The 23740-nt window shown below is 47.6% G+C and overlaps 1 protein-coding gene across 1 annotated transcript in view; it reads left to right on the forward strand.

Annotated features, from left to right (window-relative positions):
• Positions 1 to 812: 812 nt before the first annotated feature.
• The window catches only part of TNFSF8 (TNF superfamily member 8), a 28694-nt gene continuing 5766 nt past the window's right edge, over positions 813 to 23740 (forward strand). Inside the window, exons 1-2 of the mRNA XM_087869427.1 lie at positions 813 to 1285; positions 11082 to 11124. Of these exons, the coding sequence (XP_087725553.1) occupies positions 1148 to 1285; positions 11082 to 11124 (181 nt within the window). The 5' untranslated portion in view covers positions 813 to 1147. The remainder of the gene's footprint in view (positions 1286 to 11081; positions 11125 to 23740) is intronic.

The following is a 23740-nucleotide window of genomic DNA, read 5'->3' on the forward strand; positions in this document are numbered from 1 at the left end:
CTCAATTTTGCCATCCGTGGAAAGGAAATGTGAGCTGCGTCAGAGGGCAGAGGTGAGACCGGAGTGAGGCAAGGTGTAAAGCTTTCCTAGCACCAGCGCTGCACCTGAGATCAGCGGGCTTCAGCTGCGTCACACACACACACACACCCCTCACACCACGCATAAGACACACACAACATGCACCCCACACCACGTACGCGCAGCACACACGAGCCCACAGCCCACGCCCACCGCCCGTACACCGCACCGGCTCCGCACACAGAACACGCCCCCCACGTTCTGCACCCCCGCTCCCCCCCCCCGCCTCCCCCCAGGGCCCTTCCCCTTTTCTGGGAGTGTGCTGGCGAACCCAGGTTTCTCTGCAGGCTTGACACCCTCCCAATGCAGGCAGCAGGAATTTCTGTTGAAAAGATCAGTGTTTCCAGATTCCTGCTCTCTTTGAATTTGCCCCCACATTTCATTCTGCCGTGGGCTTGCCCTCTTGGGGGGACAAACTTCCATATTTGTGGGCTCTCCCTTCCCAGGTGGTTGGTAGCATCTCCAGTTTTCAGCAGAAGCGGATACGATCAGACAGAACCCTTCTGAGTCCTTAGAGCCCAGGCCGAGGACCCCAGCTTCTCCGAGGCCCCGCAAAGAGACATTTTCTGCCGAGGTCTTCTGAGCTGCAGGCCTCGCAAAAGAGAATATGCGGCTTCTCGAGCAGGAAGGCGTTTTGTGGCTGAGTCTAAATGAAACAGAAGTCGCTTTGTGCACACACACACGCACACACACACACACACACACACCCCAGAGTAGGGAAACCGTCACTTTCCTCCTCGCCCTCTGACATTAACCGCCTTCTCTGGAGCTACGGTTGCTCTGCGCTCAAATTCATCCCTGGCAATGAAAAATGCGCCTCTCCCCCACCCTTGCTGCCGCCTTTCGCCTCACGCCCCCAGAGAAGAGTTTCTTCGTGTGGCAGCCGGTGAAGGTTTTTTTCCACGTCACATGATCCAGGATGCAGGGGGAGAATCCTTCTTGGAACAGAGATGGGCCCAGAAGTGAATCAGATGAGGAGAGATAAGGTGTGCTGCGGGAAGGCTATATAAGACTGGACCGAGGGCTGCAGCAAGCACTCTCCCGAGGGGCCCCCTCGCAAGACACAGCCATGCATGTGCCAGCAGGCTCGGTCGCCGGCCACTTGGGAACCACGGGCCGTGGCTATTTCTACTTCACTACCACGGCGCTGGCTCTGTGTCTCGTCTTTGCCGTGGCCACCATCATGATGCTGGTAGTTCAGAAGACGGTAAGTGCACTTCTCCTCGCCTTCCCTTTCCGATTTCTACTCCGTTTTCCCCAGAGAGTGAGAGCCTTGAGAATAAACTAATAAAGTAGTGGAGACGGGGGGGGGGAAAAAAACCGGTACATACATCATGTAGGAAGAGGGAGAAAAGAAAGAGGAACTCGAGTCTCTGAAATAATTTGACTTTTAAGAGAAAAATGTGTTCAGCCATCATCTCAAAACTTTCCAGAACTCGCATGGGCCGGAAGAAGAGAGAGGAGCTGTGAGTATGAAGACACTAAGATTTAAATTTTGCTGGGCTGGAGATGGAGATGCGAATCAAAGAAGGAAGTGATAAGGAAATCTGATAACGGATTCGCACGACTCGTGACTATGTCTTCAAGGTCTTCGGACCAGATTCCAAGGCTCTCTATTCTCAGTCCAAACGTTGCTGAGATCTCTGGGGCCTCTGCTGTTGCCAAGAGCTTTCCCCACAAGGAGCTAAGCTCCAGTGGCCGAGGTGTATAAGGGAAGGAGCAGGACAGGAGCCCAGGCTTAGCTCCTTGGAGCTAGGTAAGCCTACAGGGCAAGTTGAAAACTTTCTCTTGAGCCACTGCTTGGAGGAGCTTAGGATGTGGGGAGGAACCTGGAGCATGGGGGCAGAACGTAGAAATGTTTTTAACACCTGTTCCCTCTGAGACTGCTCAGAATACTAGAACAGCAAGCAATCATGGGTACCCACCATAGAGGCAAACGGTCTCAGAAAATTTACTTTGCTTGGAGGAAATGGTAAGATTTGTTGCAAAAACAGAAGAGACAAAGGAGGACGCTTCTTCATATTTTAGGAAATTGGTGTTTACAGAGAATCCGGCCAGGGTGCATTTTGTAGAAAATACCATATTGATAGTATATATTGCTCATGGATTTTTTTTAATATTGTAAAGTTTTTGTTAATTTTGGTAATTTGAGAACTCAGTCCCTCTCCATGCCCTGCCAGACTGAGAATGTTTCTGTTTATTCCTTCAGAGCTCCCATTTTTTATTACAATCCTGCAGAATTTGTCCCGGTTTCCCTTCAGTTGTCTTAAGCTAAATGTTCTATACCTCATGGATTGCTGAAAAGAACTAGGCTTTAAAAGATTTTGGTATCTGTTTCTCAAGTGTCATCAGCTTTGAAATTTAAATGACGCTTTGAGGCTCATGTCTCCATAAAAGTGAAAGAAAAAGGAATTCCTAACATTCGATTTAGATAGTATAATTTATGAAATGCGTCCTCGAATGGGCTCGTCTACATCTGCTAAAAATAATACTCTTGGAAATATTCTAGGGTTTTTTGTTGTTGTTGTTTTTTTTTTGTAGAGGCTAGATAATTTTCATAATCCTAATTTGAAGTAAACCAGAAGTATATCATTTTTTAGCAATGGCCAAAGAAAAGAAATTGAAGTGGTCTTTAAGAAGTTTTTTGGTTAAATGTTGTCGCTAGAACTGCTAAGAAGGAGGGAAGGAAGGAAGGAAGGAAGGAAGGAAGGAAGGAAGGAAGGAAGGAAGGAAGGAAAGAAGGATGGAAGGAAGGAAGGTAGGTATCAGGGATGATGGTGAAATATAAAGCTGGAGAGAGCTCTAGAAGGGCCCTTATTCAAATCCATTCTTTCCAGGAAGGAACTAGAGTGGATCCTTCTGCCCCATTTTTGTATATGTGGAAAATCAGGAACAGAAAGGAGAAGGGGCTTGAACTAAGTCATCCTGAGAACGTGATGTCAAGGCAGTGCTTGACTGTTCTATGAGAACAGCACTCCCTTGGCCAGTACAGCCAGCCACAGAAGCACCCAGAACCTTTGTTCCTACTCTTCTCTCAGGAGCTTTATCTTCTCGCGCATCCATTTCCGTCACTTACTCCTCATGTTAGGGTATGAAAAGATTCACTTCACAATCTGATTGTATGGTTTGGTGGGCTGTGGTTTCTTCAGTCTGGCAGATATCAGTTACTTGATTAAAAGCTAAGGCTTGTAATACTAATTGTGATATTAAGTGTTCAGTGTTTTGCACCTATATCATTTCCAATAAATTATTCAAACATGAACAACTGCAAGAGTTATCCCCTAGAGTTATCAAGGAAGGCTTCCTGCAGGAAGAGGCAATGCAGACTGACTTTAGGAAAGGTAGAATTTAGATAAACCGAGAGACTCTAACAGGACCTCTGGTAGAGAATCAATGGGAGAGATCCAAGACACTTAAACTCGCATCCCAATTATCAAAAAATGGAAGGGGTCGATGGCTATATAGCACTCTGTGTGAGGTTGGAAGGGGACAGGGATATTAGTACCGTGAGAATGGTTTTACTGGCCTAAGAAGTCACAGTTCTAGGTAAGAAACACATGAACACAAAATTTAAAACAAGACCAGTCATAGTATATAAGTGTATAAGGAGTGTTGGCAGGTAGCCACATAGGGTTTCCATGACACCACAAGTTAAGGAGACCGAGTGTTTTCCCGGATTTAAGAAACACTTCACTGGAGATTAGAGTCCCAGACTGGCTTGAGAAATTTAAAGCAGGTGGGGAAGGGGAGTCAGAGGAGAGGGCACTCCTGGCCAATGGATCAGCATGAAAAAGCGATGGAGAAGAGAAGACACAGGGAAGTAGGAAAACCCACAAAGCTTATCTCGAGATTTGGCCTGAAGATCAAAAAACTCCAAGGTCAAACTCCTTGGGAGAGACAAAGAAGAAACTTAGGTTTCAATCTCCAGTATTTAAGGGGCATCTTCTGTGTGTGGGACATTGTTCTAAGCAATGAGCATAGAGCTTGAACAAAGCCAACAAAATTCCTGCTTTTGTGTTGCTTATAAAACTGATTGTCTAGTAATGTCTCCATAGTCCCTGTGGTGGTTTTTTTTAAATTTACATTTAAGCCAGTATATTTATTATAACATATTATAGTCATATGGTTTAAGAAAAGTAAAGAGTAAACATGGGAAAAGGAGTTAAAACTCACTCACACCCTGCCCACCCAACCACCAATCCCTCTTCCCTAAGATAACCACCATTAATAGACTCTTCCATGTCCTTCCAAAAACATGTGCGTCTGCGAATATATAGTACAGCATGTCATTATACTAGCCTCATGATTTTGCACCTTGCACGGTAAATCTTGGAGACCCTTCCATGGCAATACAGGAAAGTCTGTCTCATTCTTTGGAAGAGTCACATGATATTCTATTGTATAACTGCTCCATAATTTACTTTACCTGTGCCTAGTAAAGGACACTTCGATTTTTCTCTGGAAGTTTTACCCACTGTGCACATCTGCAGGTGTATCTGTGGGATAAATTCCTAGTGATGGGAATTGAATGTATATTTTTCACTTCAGTAAATATCGTCAGTCAGCCTGGAAAGAGATTGTACCAGTATACTCTCGAGTCAGTAAAAGGCCTACCAACAAGAGATACCTCTTCAAGTCCGTATGCAAAGACAGAAAACTGATTTAGTGTTAAGTAAATACAACAGAGGGCATGCATATGTGTCAGGATGAACCTTCGTGTATTTTGTACAGCAAAACAAATGAAAAACAAGGAGATGTATCTTACTCTTCCAGAAACGAAGGGTTATATGAGGAGATAGGCTGCAAGGTTGACGGTAGAGGTGTCATTTCAAAAGGCTCTGAAGTCTTCCATCTAAGGGCCAATGCTATACACCTAGGGACTGGGCGTATCCAATCCCTAAAGAGATTTATTTACATTCCAAAAGGTCAGAGCAAGGGCTCAGGATCTCAGGATCATTAGGTTTTCAAAAAGACCCTTTCTAGAAAGAGAAAGCATCTGCCTCTTTTCCCTTTATAAGAAAATACCTTAAAAAAAAAAAAAGTATCCTTCCAGTACCACTCTACCTTCCCCACCAAGAATGGACTTAGCATCCGGTTAGGTGTAGAGATTGTTGGTGGTGGTGGTTTGGAGTTTTGGTTTGCTTTTACGTTCAGATATAATATAGGGGTGAGTTGAAATGCCCCATGATGCTTCTCTCTACCCACACTACTTTCTCCAATGCATTCAATTCATCAATTAAAAAAAAAAAAAGAAAGAAAGACCACAGAAAGTCTTCAGGCAAACCCTGTGCTAGGGTAAGAAGGGAAGACCCGTGTGGACAGGGCAGGACCCCGTTTTCTGAAGATTCTCTAAGTAAGGCCCAAACACCCAAGAGCTTGAGTTCAGGGCAGAATGGCCCAGAGTGCCATCGGTGGGAGGGGAGGAAGAGTTTCTGCTTGGGATGAGGGCAGGGCTTGCAGAAGAGCTAGAACAGAAGCTGAGCCTCCTCCAAGAATTAGAAGTCTGTCTTACGCCTGAAGTTTTATTTTGAAAATTTTGAAACCTACAGAAAAGTAGGATGGTAAACACCCACATAGCCTTTCACCTAAATCGGCTGTGTTAACATTTTGCCCTATTTGTGTTCTTTTTATGTGAATGGCAGGAGGGTGCGGACGGCGTGGCCTTTTACCTGCCCTGTCTCAGCACCCATCTCCTCCTTACTGCAAGGCCATCATCACAGCCAAGATAGTCAATGTCAATTCAGTGATACCATCTAATAATAATGCACGGTCCATATATCAGTGCCCCTCCCCCGTCCAAAAATATCTTCTACAGCTGTTGTGCCTTGTTTTGATTGGGGATCCTGAATCACACAGCACATTTGGTTACGTCTGTTTCAATCTAGAACATTGCTATTTAAAGGGTGGCCCTGGGAGCTCGTTGGAAATGCAGAATCCCAGGCCCCATTCTAGACCAACTGAATAAAAATCTGCTCTTTAATTAGGTCCCTGGGTGACTCCTGTGCACACTAAAGTTTGAGAAGCAATCATCTAGCAATTTCCTCTGCCCTTTGTTGTTTGTTTCTCAGGACACTGACATTTTCAAGGGTCCGGGCCAGTGCGCTTATAGATTTGGCCAGGTTTTGGATTTGGCTTTGTGTTTGTCATGATTATATTCAGATGAAACTTTGTTTGGCAAGAATAGTACACAGGTAATGTCACATCTTGTTGCGAAACACCTAGAAGCGTGTCAGGTTGTCCCATTATTGGTGATGCTGTTTGGTTACTTGATTAAGGTGGTGACCACTGGTGAACTCTTTCTTCTTTCTTACTAATACGTAATCTATGGGGTAATACTTTAAAGACATAGGACTATCTCTCACGCAGCAGTTTGGGCATGCCTCAATGATCCTGGTCTGAATCAGGGAATGCACTGAGGGCTGAAGGATGATGATTGCCCAATCCTATCATTCTTTCTGAATTTATTAACTGGTATTCTTCAGTAGAGAAGAGCTCTCCATTGGAAGGATGGTGGCAGGTGATGCTGGGGCAGGGCTTTCCAGGCGAGGCAGAGAGTGAGCAGAGACACAGCCCTGAAGAAGGCAAGCCTGGGGGTCAGGAGAGGAGTGGGGCAGGCCAGGACAGAAGTCATCCCAGACTGCACAGGGAAACAGCAGGAAGCAGAGGTAGCTGGAAGAAGCATTGGTGGAGGTAGACAAGAGAGTAGGACGCTACGTCCATCAGCGGAGTAGAAAGAAGATTTCCGAAACCTATGTATGAGCCCAGCCTCCTGTAGCCAACCCCCCTCCCCCCATTCCTTCGGGAAGGAAGACCTCAGGTGTTCTGACGGCCTAATGAGTCATGTCGTTAAGTCCTTGCTACCCTAAGTGCAGTCCATGGCCCGGCAGCCCTGGCATCCTCTAAAAGCTTCTTAGACATGAGAAACCTAAGGGTCCATCCCAGACCTACCGAACCAGAGTCAGCATTTTAACAAGATCCCTAGTGGGAAAAGCACTGCTTTAAGCTACTCAGTCCAGTTCCCACTTGCACTAACCATACCAAAACAGAGGCTGCCAAAAAAAAAATTGTCTTTCTCCTGTGGATTTTCTGTGACCTCCATCCACTTTCTCATTGAGTCTCGGGAGAATTGTCTGCCCCAGCTTCAGCCTGCCTTGCTCCAGAAAGCCAGCGTAGCATGGCATGGAAGAGCATTGCCTTCCAAGTCGACACACTTGATTTGAATCTTTTCCCTACTCTTCACCATTTGTAGGACCTTCTGAAATCTCTAAGCCTTCATCAATCACTAACTCTTGGGGTAAAGACCAAATGAAATAATGCATGGAAAGCATTTAGCACCCTCGTGAAGAGCTTCCTCATGCTAGCTTGAAAGTAAGGGAAGCATTCCTGGCCCAAAGCTCCATGGCCCACCTTACGAGACAATGTGAGGCCAGCAGAGAAGGGGATATGGAATCTCCCTGGCATATTCCAAACATTAAATGCCTTTGGCCATTTTCAATCAGAAAGGACATCTTTGATCAAAAGCACATGTGGTACCTGATTGCTGCACAGCATCGCTCTGTGAGAGAAATGAGATTTTCAAGGTATTGGGGCAAATTAAGGATGTCCTCAGGATCAAGAGAGTCACCAAAATAGCTATCATTTTGAGCACTTGCCAGCACTTTACATACAATATCTTGTTGTCTCTGCAACAAGCCAGTGGAGGGAAGGATGATTCGCCCTCTAATCACAGTGACAAAAAGAAACAGGAGAACAGAGTCCTGAGCAGGGAACATGATTGGAACTGAGTCATTCCACCTGGGGACAAGTAGGTTAAACGTGACTGTTCCTCCCTCCATCCACAGATACATTGTTGGAAATACCCATCAGACACCTGGAGTCTGAAACGGAAGAAGTACAATGAAGGCAGTGTAGCTGGTTGTTAACCATGGAGATAAAGTTTCCTGAGCTACTCAATGGAGCTGAGAATGACAGCCTGGGAGGGTCCGTTAGCTTGGGTCTGTGTCTAGTCTATGTGCAACTGATCACAAAGCCAAGTCCCTGAGCAAGATGGTCCACGCTTCCCCAACCAGGACCCAGATCCCCAAGCAAGATTTGGGAGAGAATGCTAGGACGGGGAAGCACCTTGCCAAAGAGGAGTGGATGGACAGCATTAGAGAGTGTCTAGGGCATAAACAACTCCCAGCAAATTGTAAAAGTTACCATCTCTTTACACCCTGCCTGTCTACCTCCAAATGGAAGGGTTGCCAAAGGGAGGGGAGAATGAGCATCATCAACCTTGGCTTCCAGAGCTAGCATCTCTCTTGGGGCAGTGGAAAGAACACCAGAGAATTTCAATCCAGGATCTGCCACTGACTCATGACTGTCTCGACTTTCTCTTCTATTCAGTTAGCCTGATGGGCTAAAAGATGCCTAGGTTCCTCTCTGGCTCTGCTTCTCTGATCTTTTCTACCACGGGCAGCCAGGGGAGCTATGGCAACCTCGTCCCAGGAGCTCTCCAAAATAGGAATAATCACATTTCTGTCTTGGATGCCCTGGGCCCTGGGTGCAGGTTTAAGCCACAGACAGAATTCTTTCCTGTACTAAGACGTATTGTTTTTGACATGCTTCCGCCTAAAGTTAGGAAACCAGAAAGCCCTCAAATAACAGACAGAGGCCTCCTCTGACCCTGGTATAAATGAGGCCCTCCTCCCAGATATCCTCTCTTACAACCTCGCCACGTACGCAAAGTGTGTTCCATGGGCCAGAAGCCTCAGCAACACCTGGGAGCTTGTCAGAAATAGAGGCTCACAGGCTCCAGCCAAACCAGCTGAACCAGAATTTGCATTTTAACCCACTCCCCAGGTGATTCGCATAAGCGTTAGTTTAGAAGGGTTATCTTGGCACGCATTGCATGGTGCACTGGGTGTTTTACGCAGCTAACGAATCATGGAACTTTACATCGGAAACCAGGGATGTACTGTATGGTGACTAACATAATATAATAAAAAATATCATAATAAGAAAATAGAAGGGTTATCTTGAAGCACTCTCTTCCTTTACGGTCCTTGCCTCAACTTGCCATTCAATCATATATTTATTTGTATATTTTTAATGACTGCTTTAATGACTAAGCCGTAAAATCCACAGGATGTCTTCCGGTGACTAATGTGGTTCGGCACACACCAGACCAGGTACTCATTCAACAGGTGCTGAATGTCTGACTTTCTGGTGTTTCCCAGATGGCTCCTGCAGGCTGGGACGGCCCCCGGGGTTCTGCCGTGCCAGCCTTCTCTCACTCTCCCTGGACACTTTCCCGGGTGCCCAACGAATTCAACCGTCTTAGCAGCTCATTTAAACATAGATGTTTTTTTCCGTCCGTTTATTTGCCCATCACACTGATTGATGATCATACTTGGTAGTAAATTAGCTGTTCATTCGATTTCAAAATGCTCTCTACAGTCTCGCAGAGGCAACACGGAGGGGAATTTTGTGATGTCAGGTTTTCCTGTGAACTGTATGCGTAATTGAGAGACCACAAATGTATGGCGTTGTTACTTCGCTTAAGAGCTTTCAACTAAAGCAATAAAATCATAGACTATTAGAGCCGAGAGAGAAGGACCTTCCAAGCCAAGTACACTTCCTTTGCCCTGAAAAGCTGAAGGCCAAAAGTTTATACTGACTTCTGCCATCTCCAGAGCAGTGCTAGGCTAGGGCTTTGCTTTCAGGAGACTTCCCCAGTTCATTACAACATACTTGGGCTGGAGAAGAGATCCATTTATCAGAAAATGAGCCATCCGTGGAAGGCAAAGGGCAGAGCCCCCAGGGAAATGGTGGACTAGAAGGGAAACTCCAGATGGTCCTAGGTTTTGAGACAGAACACTTAGGAAGTAAGATGTGCACAGCTGCTAACTTTCTTTCTCTGAAAGAGGTTGGGGGGCTCTTTTCATCCACATCAGTGTCACACCCTCTTTAGGTCTTTATGAATATTTCAAGCCAGTGCATTACAGGAGACCCCAACCTAGACAAGTCAAAAGAGAAATAAGATACTCGATTCATTATTGGCAAGACACCTGAGGCGCGGCTCCATGGCTGAGGCGGGGAGAAGGGGGAGGGAGGCTAGGGGTGAGGTCGTCAGTCTCTGAGGGATTTGTGAGGGGTGAAGAACTGTGCCCATCTGCTTCTGTTGCCTCATTCCTCAGAGCACCCCAAAAAGAGCTCTGTATCAGCCCCTTCAATCCCCCAGGCTAGGAGGCCCCCCTTCAGAAGACAATCCACTTCTATCAACCTCTTACTTCTCTGTATAAATATTTATATATATATATATGTTTATTACAGAATAGATAATATGAAATAATGTGAATTTATAAATACATAATATTCCTTTGTTAAATAGTTATAAATATTTGGATATTATAATCATATATAAATTTGTAATAAAGTCATGAGGGCAGGGACCCGATTTCGTTATTTAACGTATCGTCACAACGTTTGGCATATAAACATTCAATTAATTCAGAATTTCCAACCACAGGAAAGAGAGAGATGTACCTTCCCAGGTGTGTTTACGCATACTTTCACTGTTTGATGAATCAAATATGGAAAAAAACCCACATATATTTATATATTACACTTGCTCGTTCTTTTGTTGACCAAAGGGGGGAAAATATCAAATGCAGAAGTGAAAACAAAAGCCCTGGACAGGGCGATAAGTTGTAGATTCTGGTCCCCGGAGCCGCCATAAACTTTTCCTTTGACCTGCTCGGCCCCCAGTTCCACACCTATGAAATGTGGATAGTAACCCTCAAATTAGGTTTCTGATAGGCAGGTTATGGAGCAAATGGTTGAGAAAGCCCAATGTAAACCGGGTCAGCGAATTAATTTTTTTTAAACTTAAGATTCCAGTGGAACACAAATTCTCAATTGCACAGCCCTTGGAGGGCAACCAAAATGGAAAAGAAAAAGACAAGTTCTTTCCATTGGATGACGATCTCACGCTGCTGCTTTTTTTCTTTCTTCTCTTCCAGGACTCCATTCCCAACCCACCGGGAAAGTTCCCCCTTAAAGGAGGTAAGATCTTGAAATTGGTAGTCAATGTATAGTAAATCATCCATGCAACATCATAGTGGATTAACGACCAGAAGCATCCTAGCAGTGCCGACAGAAAAGTGGGTGGAGGGGGCGCCTGGGTGGCACAGCGGTTAAAGCGTCTGCCTTCGGCTCAGGGCGTGATCCCAGCATTATGGGATCAAGCCCCACATCAGGCTCCTCCGCTATGAGCCTGTTTCTTCCTCTCCCACTCCCCCTGCTTGTGTTCCCTCTCTCGCTGGCTATCTCTGTCTCTGTCGAATAAATAAATAAAATCTTTAAAAAAAAAAAAGAAAGAAAGAAAAGTGGGTGGAGGCGAAGGTGGTGGCTGCTCGGAGCTGAGTGGGTGCTTCTAGATTCATCCAAGCAGCTCTCCTATTAATGAAAATTCCACCTGTGACATAGGCCATCACATGGACCCGGACAGGAATGCCAAGCAGCCTTGTGTTAAGAGCTTGAAATCTGGAGTCAGGCAAATGTGGGTATGAATCTTGGCTCCACATCCCACCTGGGAGCCTCAGTTTTTAACCTATAAAATGGGAAGAATACTACCTACCTCATGAAGGAATCGGAGAAGCCAATCAGATCTCATCCATAAATTGCTTGGCATGGCCACTGGTATATTGTAATCATTAAATAACTGGTAGTAGCCGAAATGCATAACGAAGGTAGAATTCTAAAAACAGACCTTCTCCTCACCCCCTACCTTTCCTACCATTGCAGTCACAGGTTAGCGCATCGTCCCTACAAGCCCCAGAGGGGTTACGCAGAGATAGCTTCACACTGAGGAGGAGAAACTTCGCGATCATCTGGTGAATGTTTTCCTTGCACAGAAGAGGGAAATTAAGAGCCAGTGAAGTGTCATGTCCAAGGTCATATGGAGCCAAACCCAGAACCCAGATGTCCTCATCTCTTATCCAATGCTTTTTTCCACCCCAGAACATGAGCCCATGTCTGTCCTATAAACTTTAGAACCTAGGTAACATCACAGCTAGATAACCAGACAGCTCAGAGAAAAAAGTAAAAAAAAAAAAAAAAAAAAAAGTGGAAAATGATGGGCACCCATCTAGAGACACCAGGGCGTCCGTGGGACACGGTGTCTGAACACAGCCCTGCATACCAGTAGCATCTCACTGGGAGCTTCCTTCAGGGAAGGAACGTTTAGCCAGTAGAAGCAAAAGCTGCAAACAGGCAAGCATTCTGGATCTTTCAAGAAAGACTAATAACTACAGCCTTGTAACAATATGTTAACCTTGGCTAGAATTACTTCACAAGTGACCTCAATTCCCATAATGCCTCTGTAGGGCAGAACCAGCCCTAGCCTCTGAAAACCAGCAGGCACAGCTGTGGATCCCTACACCTTTATTTCTAGAATGAGGTGAGAGGCTGGCTGTGACGCACAGAGCAGACAGAGTCTGAGACCCTATTATGGAAACAGCATAGGCTCTGGAGTCAGAACGTGTAACACATTGCGAAACACCCAGGCACACTGAGTCACTGTCATTTCTCCTTCTCCGCTCCCACCATTCCACCACCACATGCCCCCGGATCTTCCAAGTTAAGACCAGATCTTCTCATTTCTTGAGAGGGAGAGAGAGAGGCAGTCTCTAAGGGGAACGCGATTCAATGTCAAGGGTAGTTGTGATGAGGCAACGTGACCCCAGCCATTCTGGATCACAGTTCCCTCCTTCACAGGTCGCCAAGTGCCGGGTCTGGCCCTGCGCTGATGTTCTCCAGTCCAGAGTGAAATAGGGAAGAGAAGGACAAGGTAGCCCCTTCTTCCCATAGTCAATTATTTTTAAGGTAAGGGGCACTCCTTTCCTCTGAGAGTACATCCTTCCCACAAGCATAAAACTGTCCTTTCTTTTATGACATGGAGCCGGTATGGATGCCAGTTAAGTTCACGTGCTTTTTGTCCGAGTTATTCTGTTTTGTTTTAATGGGCACACGAGACAAAATCAAAAGCTGCCCACTCTATATTGGCCACGAATTTTCATTTGGGGGTGAATTTCTTTGGTCCATGAAGCCCAAAATTGTGGGAGCCAAGGACTAGGTCCCTCATCAAATCCCTTCTGGTCTTGGTCATTACCGTTGCACGACATGCATGAACCCAAAACCAACCTCAGCTGGCAATTCAGTTTCTGCGACCATGTTTTAGAAATGCTAATAGTAATCCCCACCAGGGCTGTGAAACTTTCCTTAAGGATCTTCCCATGCCTCCCCTGGGTTGATCTTCACCTCAGTCCTGCGAGTGAGCATTGTGGGGGTTAGTATTTCCATATTGCATGAGAAGCTGAGGTCCAAGCCCTCAAGGTGACTTGCCTGGGGTCACCCAAGGAGCTGACGGCAGAGCAGGCATCAGAATCCAGGCCCCCTCTCTGTTTCCTGCATGGCGTGCTTCAGCCATGAGATGTTCGTGGCCAGCTGTGATGTGCTCCCCGGCTGTCTCCTATTCGTAACGCACACCTGCCTTTCTCCTAACGTGGCCAACCGTAGGCACAGTTCTAGGGCGGGGTGGAAAGCATATCACCAAGGAGCAAGGCTCCAGAACGGATTTTCATGCCAGCAGGCCGTGTTTCTCTGGGCAGGCTTCCTCCTCTCTGGGCCTCATGTGTAACGTAGTAACAATGTACTAACATGAGATGAAAGGGAACTTCCAGCGTTGACACTTTATGATACTTCCATTCTTGGTTCACTCTGTCAATAGAGAAGAAAAAAAGTCTAACAGTAATCTCTGTCGCCACAGCCCCTTTCTGCAGGAAGCCCCTCTTACACAGATACAAGCAGCACATTGCCCCCTTTAAAAAGCCACTGCGAGACCTGGCAGAGGGGAGCCATCTCCCAGAAAGCCCTGGGAAGAGGCTCCAGAGGCAGCACGTGGTTTGTCACTGGGGTGGACAAGGCAGAAGCCAGGCACTTTCTAGGGAGCCCTCTGCCACGAGCGAAAGCGAACCCCACGCCATCAGCAGGAAGCCAGCAGCAGCCCGGAGCCCGGGAAGCAGGCCCACGCACACACACTGAGGCACCTTAACACGGGATGACACTTCACTGCAGGATAACCACAGGAAAACAAGCCTGTTTTGTCAGGAAAGGATTTCTTAGTCCCCACACAAGTCCCCACTCCAGCCAGGAGACCGGTCACCAGCAGACTGCCACCTCACACTCATTCCATGGTGCTGAGGACACAGGGGACCATTCTGGGGCTTCAGCAGGGACCGTGGGCCAGCAAGACCACAGGGAGGAGAACCCTGCCCCACCTCCATCTCCTCTCATCTAGAAAACAGAGTTAATAAGGACCCCCCCACAGAGCCACCACGAGGGTGACAAGGGACAGCAAACACGACCCTTGTCTGCTACCTGGCTGAGCTTATGTCCCTTGGACACAGAGTCTACTCTGTTCTTTCAACCCCAAATGAAATGACTCTGTCCCATCCCGCAGAGGGTGAGTGACCAAGGTCGGGCTCCAGGGAGAACCTGGGCTTCTGGGCTTCCTCTCCTCACTTGTTATTCCAATTTTCCACTTCTGCCACGTTTTGAATGTCACATGTGCTCATGTTATATGGCCTATCTGTCTAAATCACAGAACACAGGCCCCTTTGCCCTGATGCCACCAGAGCTCCAACAGCGCCCCACCTTTGTGTCAAGCCAAATGTGCCGTACGATTTAGGGTACGTAGCGGAGCTGGTAGGCCATTGCATCCCATCACAGGGACGATGCAAACTGAGTACTAGAACCCTCTGTTCTTGTAAGACCTCTGCCCCTCCAGCCACTGGGAATTTCTCAAGGGACAGCTTTCCACACTGGGACTCAGCCCTCTGCCCTGCGTACTAACCCACTCTCCTCCTACCTCTTTTTTTCTTCCCCATTTTCATTCCCTAGCCCCCCCTTCCTCACAAACTTGGTCTTTATTTCATAGAAAGGTTTTGGCCACCTTGATGTCAGACCCTGGCCTTCCCAATATCCCAACGAGTAAATGCCAGTCTTTCCCACACCAGAGGAATTCTGTAGACAACTTTTCAACCAGTTTTTCTTTTATTCCCTCATTACACATGTATGAGGCTCTGGAGGATGAAAATGGTGGACACTGATGGGCGCCCAACTTGTGCCAGGCCCCGGGCTGAGTGCCTCGAGACTCGGCCAGCAGTCCTCACGACATGCCCCAGGGATATTGCTGTGTTATAGGGACGGAACCGGGAGCACAGAGAGGTATACTGACTTGCCTAAGAGTGCACAGCTAGAAGGGAATGGGGCAAGACCTCAAACTGCAGGCCCACTCTCCTTGGAGCGCTTTTGCTCATCCAGGATTATATTGCCAGATGCTTAGTAAAACACCACTGCGCTTCCTTCCAGCGCCCCTCCTGGCTGGTTCTCCAAGGCTGGGCACCCTTCCAGCACTATGGCTTCCTCGACACCTGCTCCCACAGCTGTTTGTTTTCTTGTTACGGAGTTCTGCAACAGTGGGGGGGCATAAACAGCCCACGGTAGGGAATCTGGAAGCTGAATTTAAGCCCTACCTTTGTGGCTGAGGTGTCATGAGGCTGGAGGAGTCCTTCCTTCCCTCCCCACAGCCTCCTGTTAGAAGATGTTGGCCTTTCCTGTGCCCCAGGGTTCCCCTCGCCACAGCTTCCTAGAGGCCCTGAGGAAGGGGAAACAGTGGAGACAACGCATGTGGGTCCTGACAGCCCCTTTAGCACATTCCCTGCCCTCCTCTGAATACCCTCTCCAGAATCCAGTACCCAGCTGGAGACAGGGGCAAAGAGAGAGAACCGGGTTGGACTGTGGAATACCTACATTCCAGTCCTGGGACTTGAAGCGATGCCTTTTCCCTCTCAGGGGACAGGAGGGTCCTGTTATCTAAAATACCAAGAGTGAGGGGAGTGAGCCAGATGACCTCGCCCTGGCATGGATTTCGCTTTGAGTCTGAAATTCCCAGAATTAGACAAATGGACTATTGACAATTTTTACGTGGCTTGGCCGACTACCCTCCTCTCCACTCCCTCTGCTAAAAAGAAAACGCGGGCATTAAAAAACATCAAGTAAGGATGGCTCTTCATTGTACCTAGTGAACCCACCCCCACACAGACCATAAAACCCGCCGTTGAAGGCAAGGAAACTAAACCACCACGGAGGCCGGCTTCTCAGGGATCCCCAGCCATCCCCGCTGTCCTGTGGCTCTATGATCCAGGTGGTCACAGCCCCACCAGGACAGCACACCGGCAGCAGAAGAGGCAGGTAGAGAAGCAGCAGCTTCCCCCATCCCCTGGAACGACCGAAAACAGCAGAAACCTCACTTCTATCAGATAGATCGATCTGGTTCGCAATTGCCCAATTCACCCGTTGTCGTGCGCCTTTTTTTTTTTTTTTTTTAACTTTTCGCAACAAGAGGGGGTCCTTCTGCTCAGGGGGCAAATTGCTTTTCAGATAGTCACAGGCCTTAAACAGCCTATTTGCTTCTCCATTTACTTTAAACACACGCAAAGCCCACTCTCACCCTGACTTTTTCTTAAGGAAGAGCTAAGAGGAGTCGGGAATCTCTCCGTAAGAAATAAACTAGAAAATGGGCCACTCAGAATACAGTGGAGTCAAGACCTGCGGAGGCCATCCAGAGCGCTCAAGGGACCTGTGTGTAATCCCTACCCCTTCTGCCGAGGAAAGGGAGGGGGAAGAGAGGGGAGAGGTGGGGGAGGAGAGGAGAGGTGAGGGAGGAGAGGGGAGAGGTGGGGGAGGAGAGGGGAGAGGTGGGGGAGGAGAGGAGAGGGGTCGAGACAAGAGGAGAGGAGAGGAAAAAATATTCAGACCACTGGGAAACGTATTAAAATGTATACTTGAATTTAGCACGTACAAATTATAAGTCTCTAAATCTAGAAGAAACCCCCATCTTTCCAATACTTCAGGGAAGGAAAAAGGAAAGAAAAAGAGGTAGGGGAAGGAAGGAGGGACAGAGGGAGAAAAGGAAGGAGAGAGAGAAGGCAGGACTTGGATGATATATTTTACTCAAGCTCTCTGGACGCTTGAATTTCTACCAGCCCAGCAGCACAAGCCCTGGACCAGGGAACGGGAGCCAACCATCACCTAGCATCCTTTGGTTGGTGGGCACCAGGCTCATTGCTATGCATGATCTCATCTGATCTTCCAGGAATTCTTCAAGGGGGGAGGATTCGAAAAGGCTGAGTGACCTATGCAAAGCCATAGGACTTAGTAAAGCGGAAGAGGTGGAATGTGAACCCAAGCTTGTTTGATCCTAAGCCTAACTTCCCACACGTGCTGTCATACTCCTACACCTAGAGGAGCTAGGAGGTGTTTTTAAAAAATTATTTAAAATGTTAGCAGATTTCACCATGCGACTTCAGATTCAGTTTGCCTTTTGAATTATACACTTTATATGCTTCTTAACTACCCCCAATAATATCAATTCCACCTGCCTTTAGATTAAGTGAATTCCAAAAAGCCACCCAGAGAGTCAGATGGGTTGATCTTACATACTATAATACCTCACGATTGAAAAGACTCTAAATTCTAAAAAACTGTCAAGAAATTCAAATGAATTCCTGCTTGACCTCAGTTTGTATCTACTGGTCACTGTCTATGTGCTCAACACTGAGCATGCGGGGATGAGTTTTCCCCAAGTGCTGTTTGTAAATCCAGGGTCACCTCCCTGTCCTTTGTTTAACAAATAGCCCATCTGGGAGTCCTTCCGCCACTAGTTGGCTTTGTGGCATTGAGGAAATGGTCTAGTTGAAGCCAGCTGAAATGACCCTTAGGTTAAAGATTCACTTTGTGGGTTTTTTGTTTTTGTTTTGTTGTTTTGTTTTGTTTTTGGGGGGCTTTTTTTGTTTTTGGTTTTTTTTTTAAGATTTTATTTATTTATTTGACAGAGAGAGAGACAGCCAGCAAGAGAGGGAACACAAGCAGGGGGGAGTGGGAGAGGAAGATGCAGGCTCCCAGCATAGGAGCCTGACGTGGGACTCGATCCCAGAATGCCGGGATCACACCCTGAGCCAAAGGCAGACACTTAACGACTGAGCCACCCAGGCGCCCCTAAGATTCACTTTGATACTAAATTCTACTGATAATGGAGAGACTCTCCCCTAGATGTCACTGTTGGGACTTTCCTGGCTCTTCCGCCAGAGGAAGGGACTGCCAGGACCTTGATAGATGCAGTCATTAAGATAATTCCTCTCCTTCTTGGAAGGCTTAAAATATTTTCAGCAGATGGAAGGAGCATTCTACACACACTTCTGGAAGCCATCAGACAGCCTCAAGCATTTATGCACATAGTTGAGAAGCTTCCATCCATCAGATAGCGCCATGAGCTCTGCTTTCATAAGCATTTCGTCAGCCAGTTCACTCTGCCGAGCGGCATGGCTAAGCTGTCTACTGCAACAGGACAAGAGGAGTAGGGGAGGAAGGGACTACCATTTCCTGGATGTCTCCTCTAAGCTACACTCTGTGCTACACTGGCCACCTTTTACATCCATTGCATCTTTGCAACGATCATTCATTTAGGTTGATTATTATCATCGGACTTTACAGATGCAGTAACTGGGGGTCCATAAGGGGAAGGGACAGCTAAAAGCCTTGACCAGAGTCCAGATGCAATGTGTCTATCTTGTCCTAATATCAGCCTGGAAGGTGCCAGGCACTCTGACCACATACCATCTGGCCGGAGTCGTTGGCGTGGTTTGTTTTGCCACTGTGGGCATTGCTGCATCCTGATGGAAGCCCAGTCAAGGCTTATGACTTATGACTTGGCAGGGTTCAGCACATGGCCCTGAAGTCACCTGATGGCATTCTTTTGTGGGAGGGAGTCCAGAAGGCTCATTGGTGCTCTTTTCCCAGCACCTCTAGCTGTCTCGTCAGTTTTCAGCCCACTGTGTATGGTGGCTGCAAACCCACTTCTTCCTACATTTAACCCTTCCTCCTCCATGGAAAGACTAACAGAGGACAGAGCCCTGGGCCAGGAGTCAGGAGCCATGTGCTCTGGACCCAGCTGTGCCACAAATCTGCAGTGACATCGTGGGCCAGACCCTCAGTTCTTTTGGGCTCAATGTCCCCACTCGTAGAACAGGGTCTTGGTTAAGTTGGCATCAAATCGCCCTTTCAAGTCTAGCATTTTGAGATCCCAAGGCAGGGTGCAGTCTTCAGGTTGCCATTATGCTGCTTTCTAGAACATGATCTTTCTTTTCTTTTTTTTTTTTTTTCAAGATTTTATTTATTTGAGAGAGAGAGCATGAGCAGGGCAGTGGGGGGAGTTTGCAGAGGGAGAAGCAGACTCCCCACTGAGCAGGGAGCCCAATGCAGGGCTCCATCCCAGGACCCTGGGATCATGACCTGAGGCGAAGGCAGTAGCTTAACTGACTGAACCACCCAGGCGGCCCTAGACACGGTCTTTTCAACCACCTTAAGCAATATCTCTCTCTCCCTATCTCTCTTTTCTGTAAAACTGGCCAAGAGGGTTTCATTGGCACATACTTCTCTCCAGGCTGCCAAACAATGCCCAGAAAAATTCCATGATCCTAGAGGAGGCCAAGTTTGGGCTTATAAATCTTGCCCATCTAAAGGCCTCAGTCCTCAGAAAAATTCACAGAGCACTTAAGTTGTTTGAAAGATGAAATGCCCCATAGAAGGGGTAAGGTGTCCAGGCTGCGGTCCTACCTCTGTCGCTAATTCACGGGGTGACCTAGGACAAGTGTGCCATGGGGGTGACGTTGGGGAACACATGTGTTATATGTTTACTAAGCCTGGACAAGTAACCTCTCCAGGAACTTCCATTTCTACAAACCGGGCAAATCCTTACAAAATCAGGCTGTTCATGACTTAGATTGTCCCCAGATGTAAAATGTTCTGTTCTAGCACTGTAGGTGTCTAGAAATATCCTAGAAGGGCTAAAGCAACATGCCCACAAAGACAGACAGTTGGAACTGGGACTGACTTTCCCCTGCTGCAGCAAGCCTAGCTCTGTAGAGCTGAGTCTGCCCAGCCTGGTAGACTACACTAGAAGGGCCTTTCTAGGCCATCAAACCCACCCTGCTCTTCATCTAGCATCTAGCTAAGGGTTCCAGGGCCCAGAGAGGGGAAATTCCTAGATTCTAACTCCCAGACCACCAACTCAGACATGACTTGCAAACAGTTCTCATTTCCCCCACCTGAGTGGTCCGTGCTTCCAACTAAACCCCTCCAGACATCACATTCAGCTGGGAAGTGAGTGAAACAGGGGTGTTTTGCTCCCCATGCTCCCAGCATTCAAAATTCCAGGGACAGCACAGGCTTCCAGCTGCAGGTCGCACCACCTATTTGTAAATCCCTCCTTCCTGTCCTCCTAACCAAAAAAGAAAGTCGTATCATGGACTCTCAGGGTGACACGTGCTGGTGAAGTGCCCATCTGGCTCTTGGCAAGAACTCGTGACCCTCAAAACAGCCCAACACATCTTTGAATAGCACTAACTGGCCAAATGTTTGACTGCCAGCTCTGTGATTGACAGTGTGATGTGTGTCCTTAGAGGTCTTCCCGTTGACTCATCTGAGAAATGGGGACAAGGGCCATGTTCGTTATGAGCTGAGCGCGTCATCCCTTCAAACCTCCATGTAGAGCCGTGGTTTCTGGGCCCCACAGAGCAGGCTGCACCGCCTCCCTGCTGACAGCCTGTCAGATGCGAAAGGCCGACAACCGTGCCCTCCTCTGGGCTCCTCTCCACATTCAACCGCCCCCTTCCACCAACAGCTTCACCAGTGTCCCCTTCCAAGGCCCCTTCCCTCAGGCAGCTCCAGCAACGCCATTTTTGGAGAGGGTCGCCCATGTTTTTCCTTTTGCTTGAAACCATCTAAAAGATTCTTAAAGAAAAACTAAAATACACCTTGCCATTTGACTTCAGGAAATGCAGATGCTTCAGAATGAGGGTTGTTGTGTTTTTTGTTTTTTTTTTTTTTCCATCCTTGGGTTTCTCAGAATTGCAGCTGAGGTCAACCAACCAAACATACAAAGACCAAAGGGGAAAGGAAAAACAGAACCTGCATGTGTGAGAGGCAAGCCCAGGCTTGTACTTCTCCAGCCACCCACCTGTTTACGGAAGCTCACCTGACAGATGCCACCACAAGTGACATGATGTGAGGGGGCCTCCAGCCAATGAGCAGCACCTGTTCTTGGCATGACGTGTTGGCCTCAGCCCAGGGCATGAGTCCTCTCCTCCCGTTTAATCAACACTAACCTGAAGAACTATGGGGGAACGAGGCTAGTGTTATTCCAGCCCCAAGGGGAAAGGCAAGCCAAGCATCCCCATTCACCTCACTCATGCCAGAACTCAGCTGACATCCACGGAGGGAAGTAAGAGGGAGAGACGAGATGATTCAATTCAACAAACATTGACAGAGCATCTTCTGGGCTGAGCAGTGGGGATATATAAATAGTTGTCTCTGCCCTGAGGGCTTACGGTCTAACGGAGGAGGCAAACAGGCAAACAGAGGGAAGGTCAGAGATGACTTCCAGGCCATGCTTTAAATAAGGAATAACTTTCTCGGTGAAGGGGGGCTTCCAGGTGGAGAGGCAGATTAACACGCACCACGGCCCCCAAACACCAACATAGTCGTCAGCAATGGAACCGGGCCATTCGAGTCAGACAGCCTGGGTTTGAACCTCACTCTATCACTGACGAGCTGTGCAAATGTGAAGAAGTCATTAACCTTTTATTTTTTTTTTATTTTTTTTTAAAGATTTTATTTATTTATTCGACAGAGATAGAGACAGCCAGCGAGAGAGGGAACACAAGCAGGGGGAGTGGGAGAGGAAGAAGCAGGCTCATAGCCTGATGTGGGGCTCGATCCCATAACGCCAGGATCACGCCCTGAGCCGAAGGCAAACGCTTAACTGCTGTGCCACCCAGGCGCCCCAGTCATTAACCTTTTAAAGCCTTTGTTTCCTTATGTACAAGCCAGAAGTCACTGTAGTACCTTTTTCATGGGGTGGTTGTAAGAATTAAGGGAAAGACTGGATGGAGCATGCTTAACAGAGGACCCGGAAAATCGCCATCACTCAGTCTGCATTAGCTATTATTGTCATCTGCACTATTGCTACTACTATGGGGATTGGGAGTACGGGGGAAGGAGGGAAGGTGCGGGTGAGACTGGAGAATGCAGGAGGGACAGAACACTAGGGACCATGAACGCCCGTGGAGGATCTGGGCCCTGATCCAGCAGGCACCGCAAAGTCTGAAAGGGACTCCCAGCAAAGAAGATACATGGCCAGATATGCCTCGCTGCAATGTTTTCTGACTCGATGTTCCACACCTCCAAAAAGGGGAAGCTGGCCAGGGGGACTCTCCTAACAGCACTCACAGTGCCTGAGAAAATGAGCAGCCCTCATGTCCTAACTCTGAATCTAACACCTCAAGAGTGTGGGCTGTGGCTGGAACAGGCAGGACAAGAAGGCCAGGTAAAGAGATGGGATCCAGAAAACGGCAGCTGGTCTACCAGCCCTCATCACCAAGGAGACCTTTGCGCCAGAGCGTCTTTATGGGTTGAGGGCAGACAAGGATCAAAACCCCCCACTGCTTCTGCAGGGGTTGCCGCGAGCAGTGAGCTTGTTCAGACAGCAGAGGGAACTGTTCGCTTAACTTCTAACCTCTCCAAGTCTCCATGGGGAAGTGAGGAAGGCCAAGGCCGGGAGGGATTTGCTCAGGCCTGGGGCAGAGAGGCAAATGGGGAATATTGTGAGCCCAACAGATACCACTCGGAGATCCAGGGAGCAAACACATCAGCGTGTGGCTTCTTCAACCGAACGGGCCCATGGCTGCCTAGTCTCTGGATGGAATGAATGGTCACTCTGATGACATCATCAAAAAGATGTCAATGTCAGGTCTTAGATCTCCCAGTTTTATAGATAGGAAACCGACGTCCAAAGAGAAGAAGGAATTTACCCAGAGTAAGTTGAATTCATGAGTCACCGCAGGAAATGTATAACTTGGCTCTTTGCATATAAAATAGTTTCTATAATAAAAAGCTGCTAAGCCAGCATCACCAGTGAATATATTAAAAATATTTTTGTTTCTTAAATACCATAATGACATAAACACCGTCTTTCTCCCCCGCCAAGGAAGCTCCAGATAGCAGGCTTCCTGCTTAGGTGTCTTTAATCCTATATCCTCTTAAAATTGAGCCCAAGAATGTGTTTATCTCTACTGTCTAGCAAATGGCTTTGAGATGGAAAACTGGTCTCTGGAATCAGATAGACATGGGGGTGAATCCAATGTTACCGCCAACTTGCTTGACCTCGTGTCATTGACTCTGTCTAGGCATCAGGGCACCCACTTGGCAGAGTTATTCGGAGAATTCGAACAGCAGAAATTTGTAAAAGTGCACAGATTAGTATCTGGTGCTCTCTCAAAAGGAGGATAGCAGAATTACTATTGGTGGTGTCGTTCTGGCCACCACTGCCCGGCTGAGTGACGTGGAACAGTATACTGCATCTGTCCGGTGCCCAGGCTTTTCCCCATCTGTAAAAGGGACTTAATAATACCACTCTCGGGGCGCCTGGGTGGCACAGCGGTTAAGCGTCTGCCTTCGGCTCAGGGCGTGATCCCGGCGTTGTGGGATCGAGCCCCACATC

This window comes from Ursus americanus, chromosome 18, assembly GCF_024610735.1.
Source record: "Ursus americanus isolate L20-20 chromosome 18, mUrsAme1.1.p, whole genome shotgun sequence".
Lineage (NCBI taxonomy): Eukaryota > Metazoa > Chordata > Mammalia > Carnivora > Ursidae > Ursus > Ursus americanus.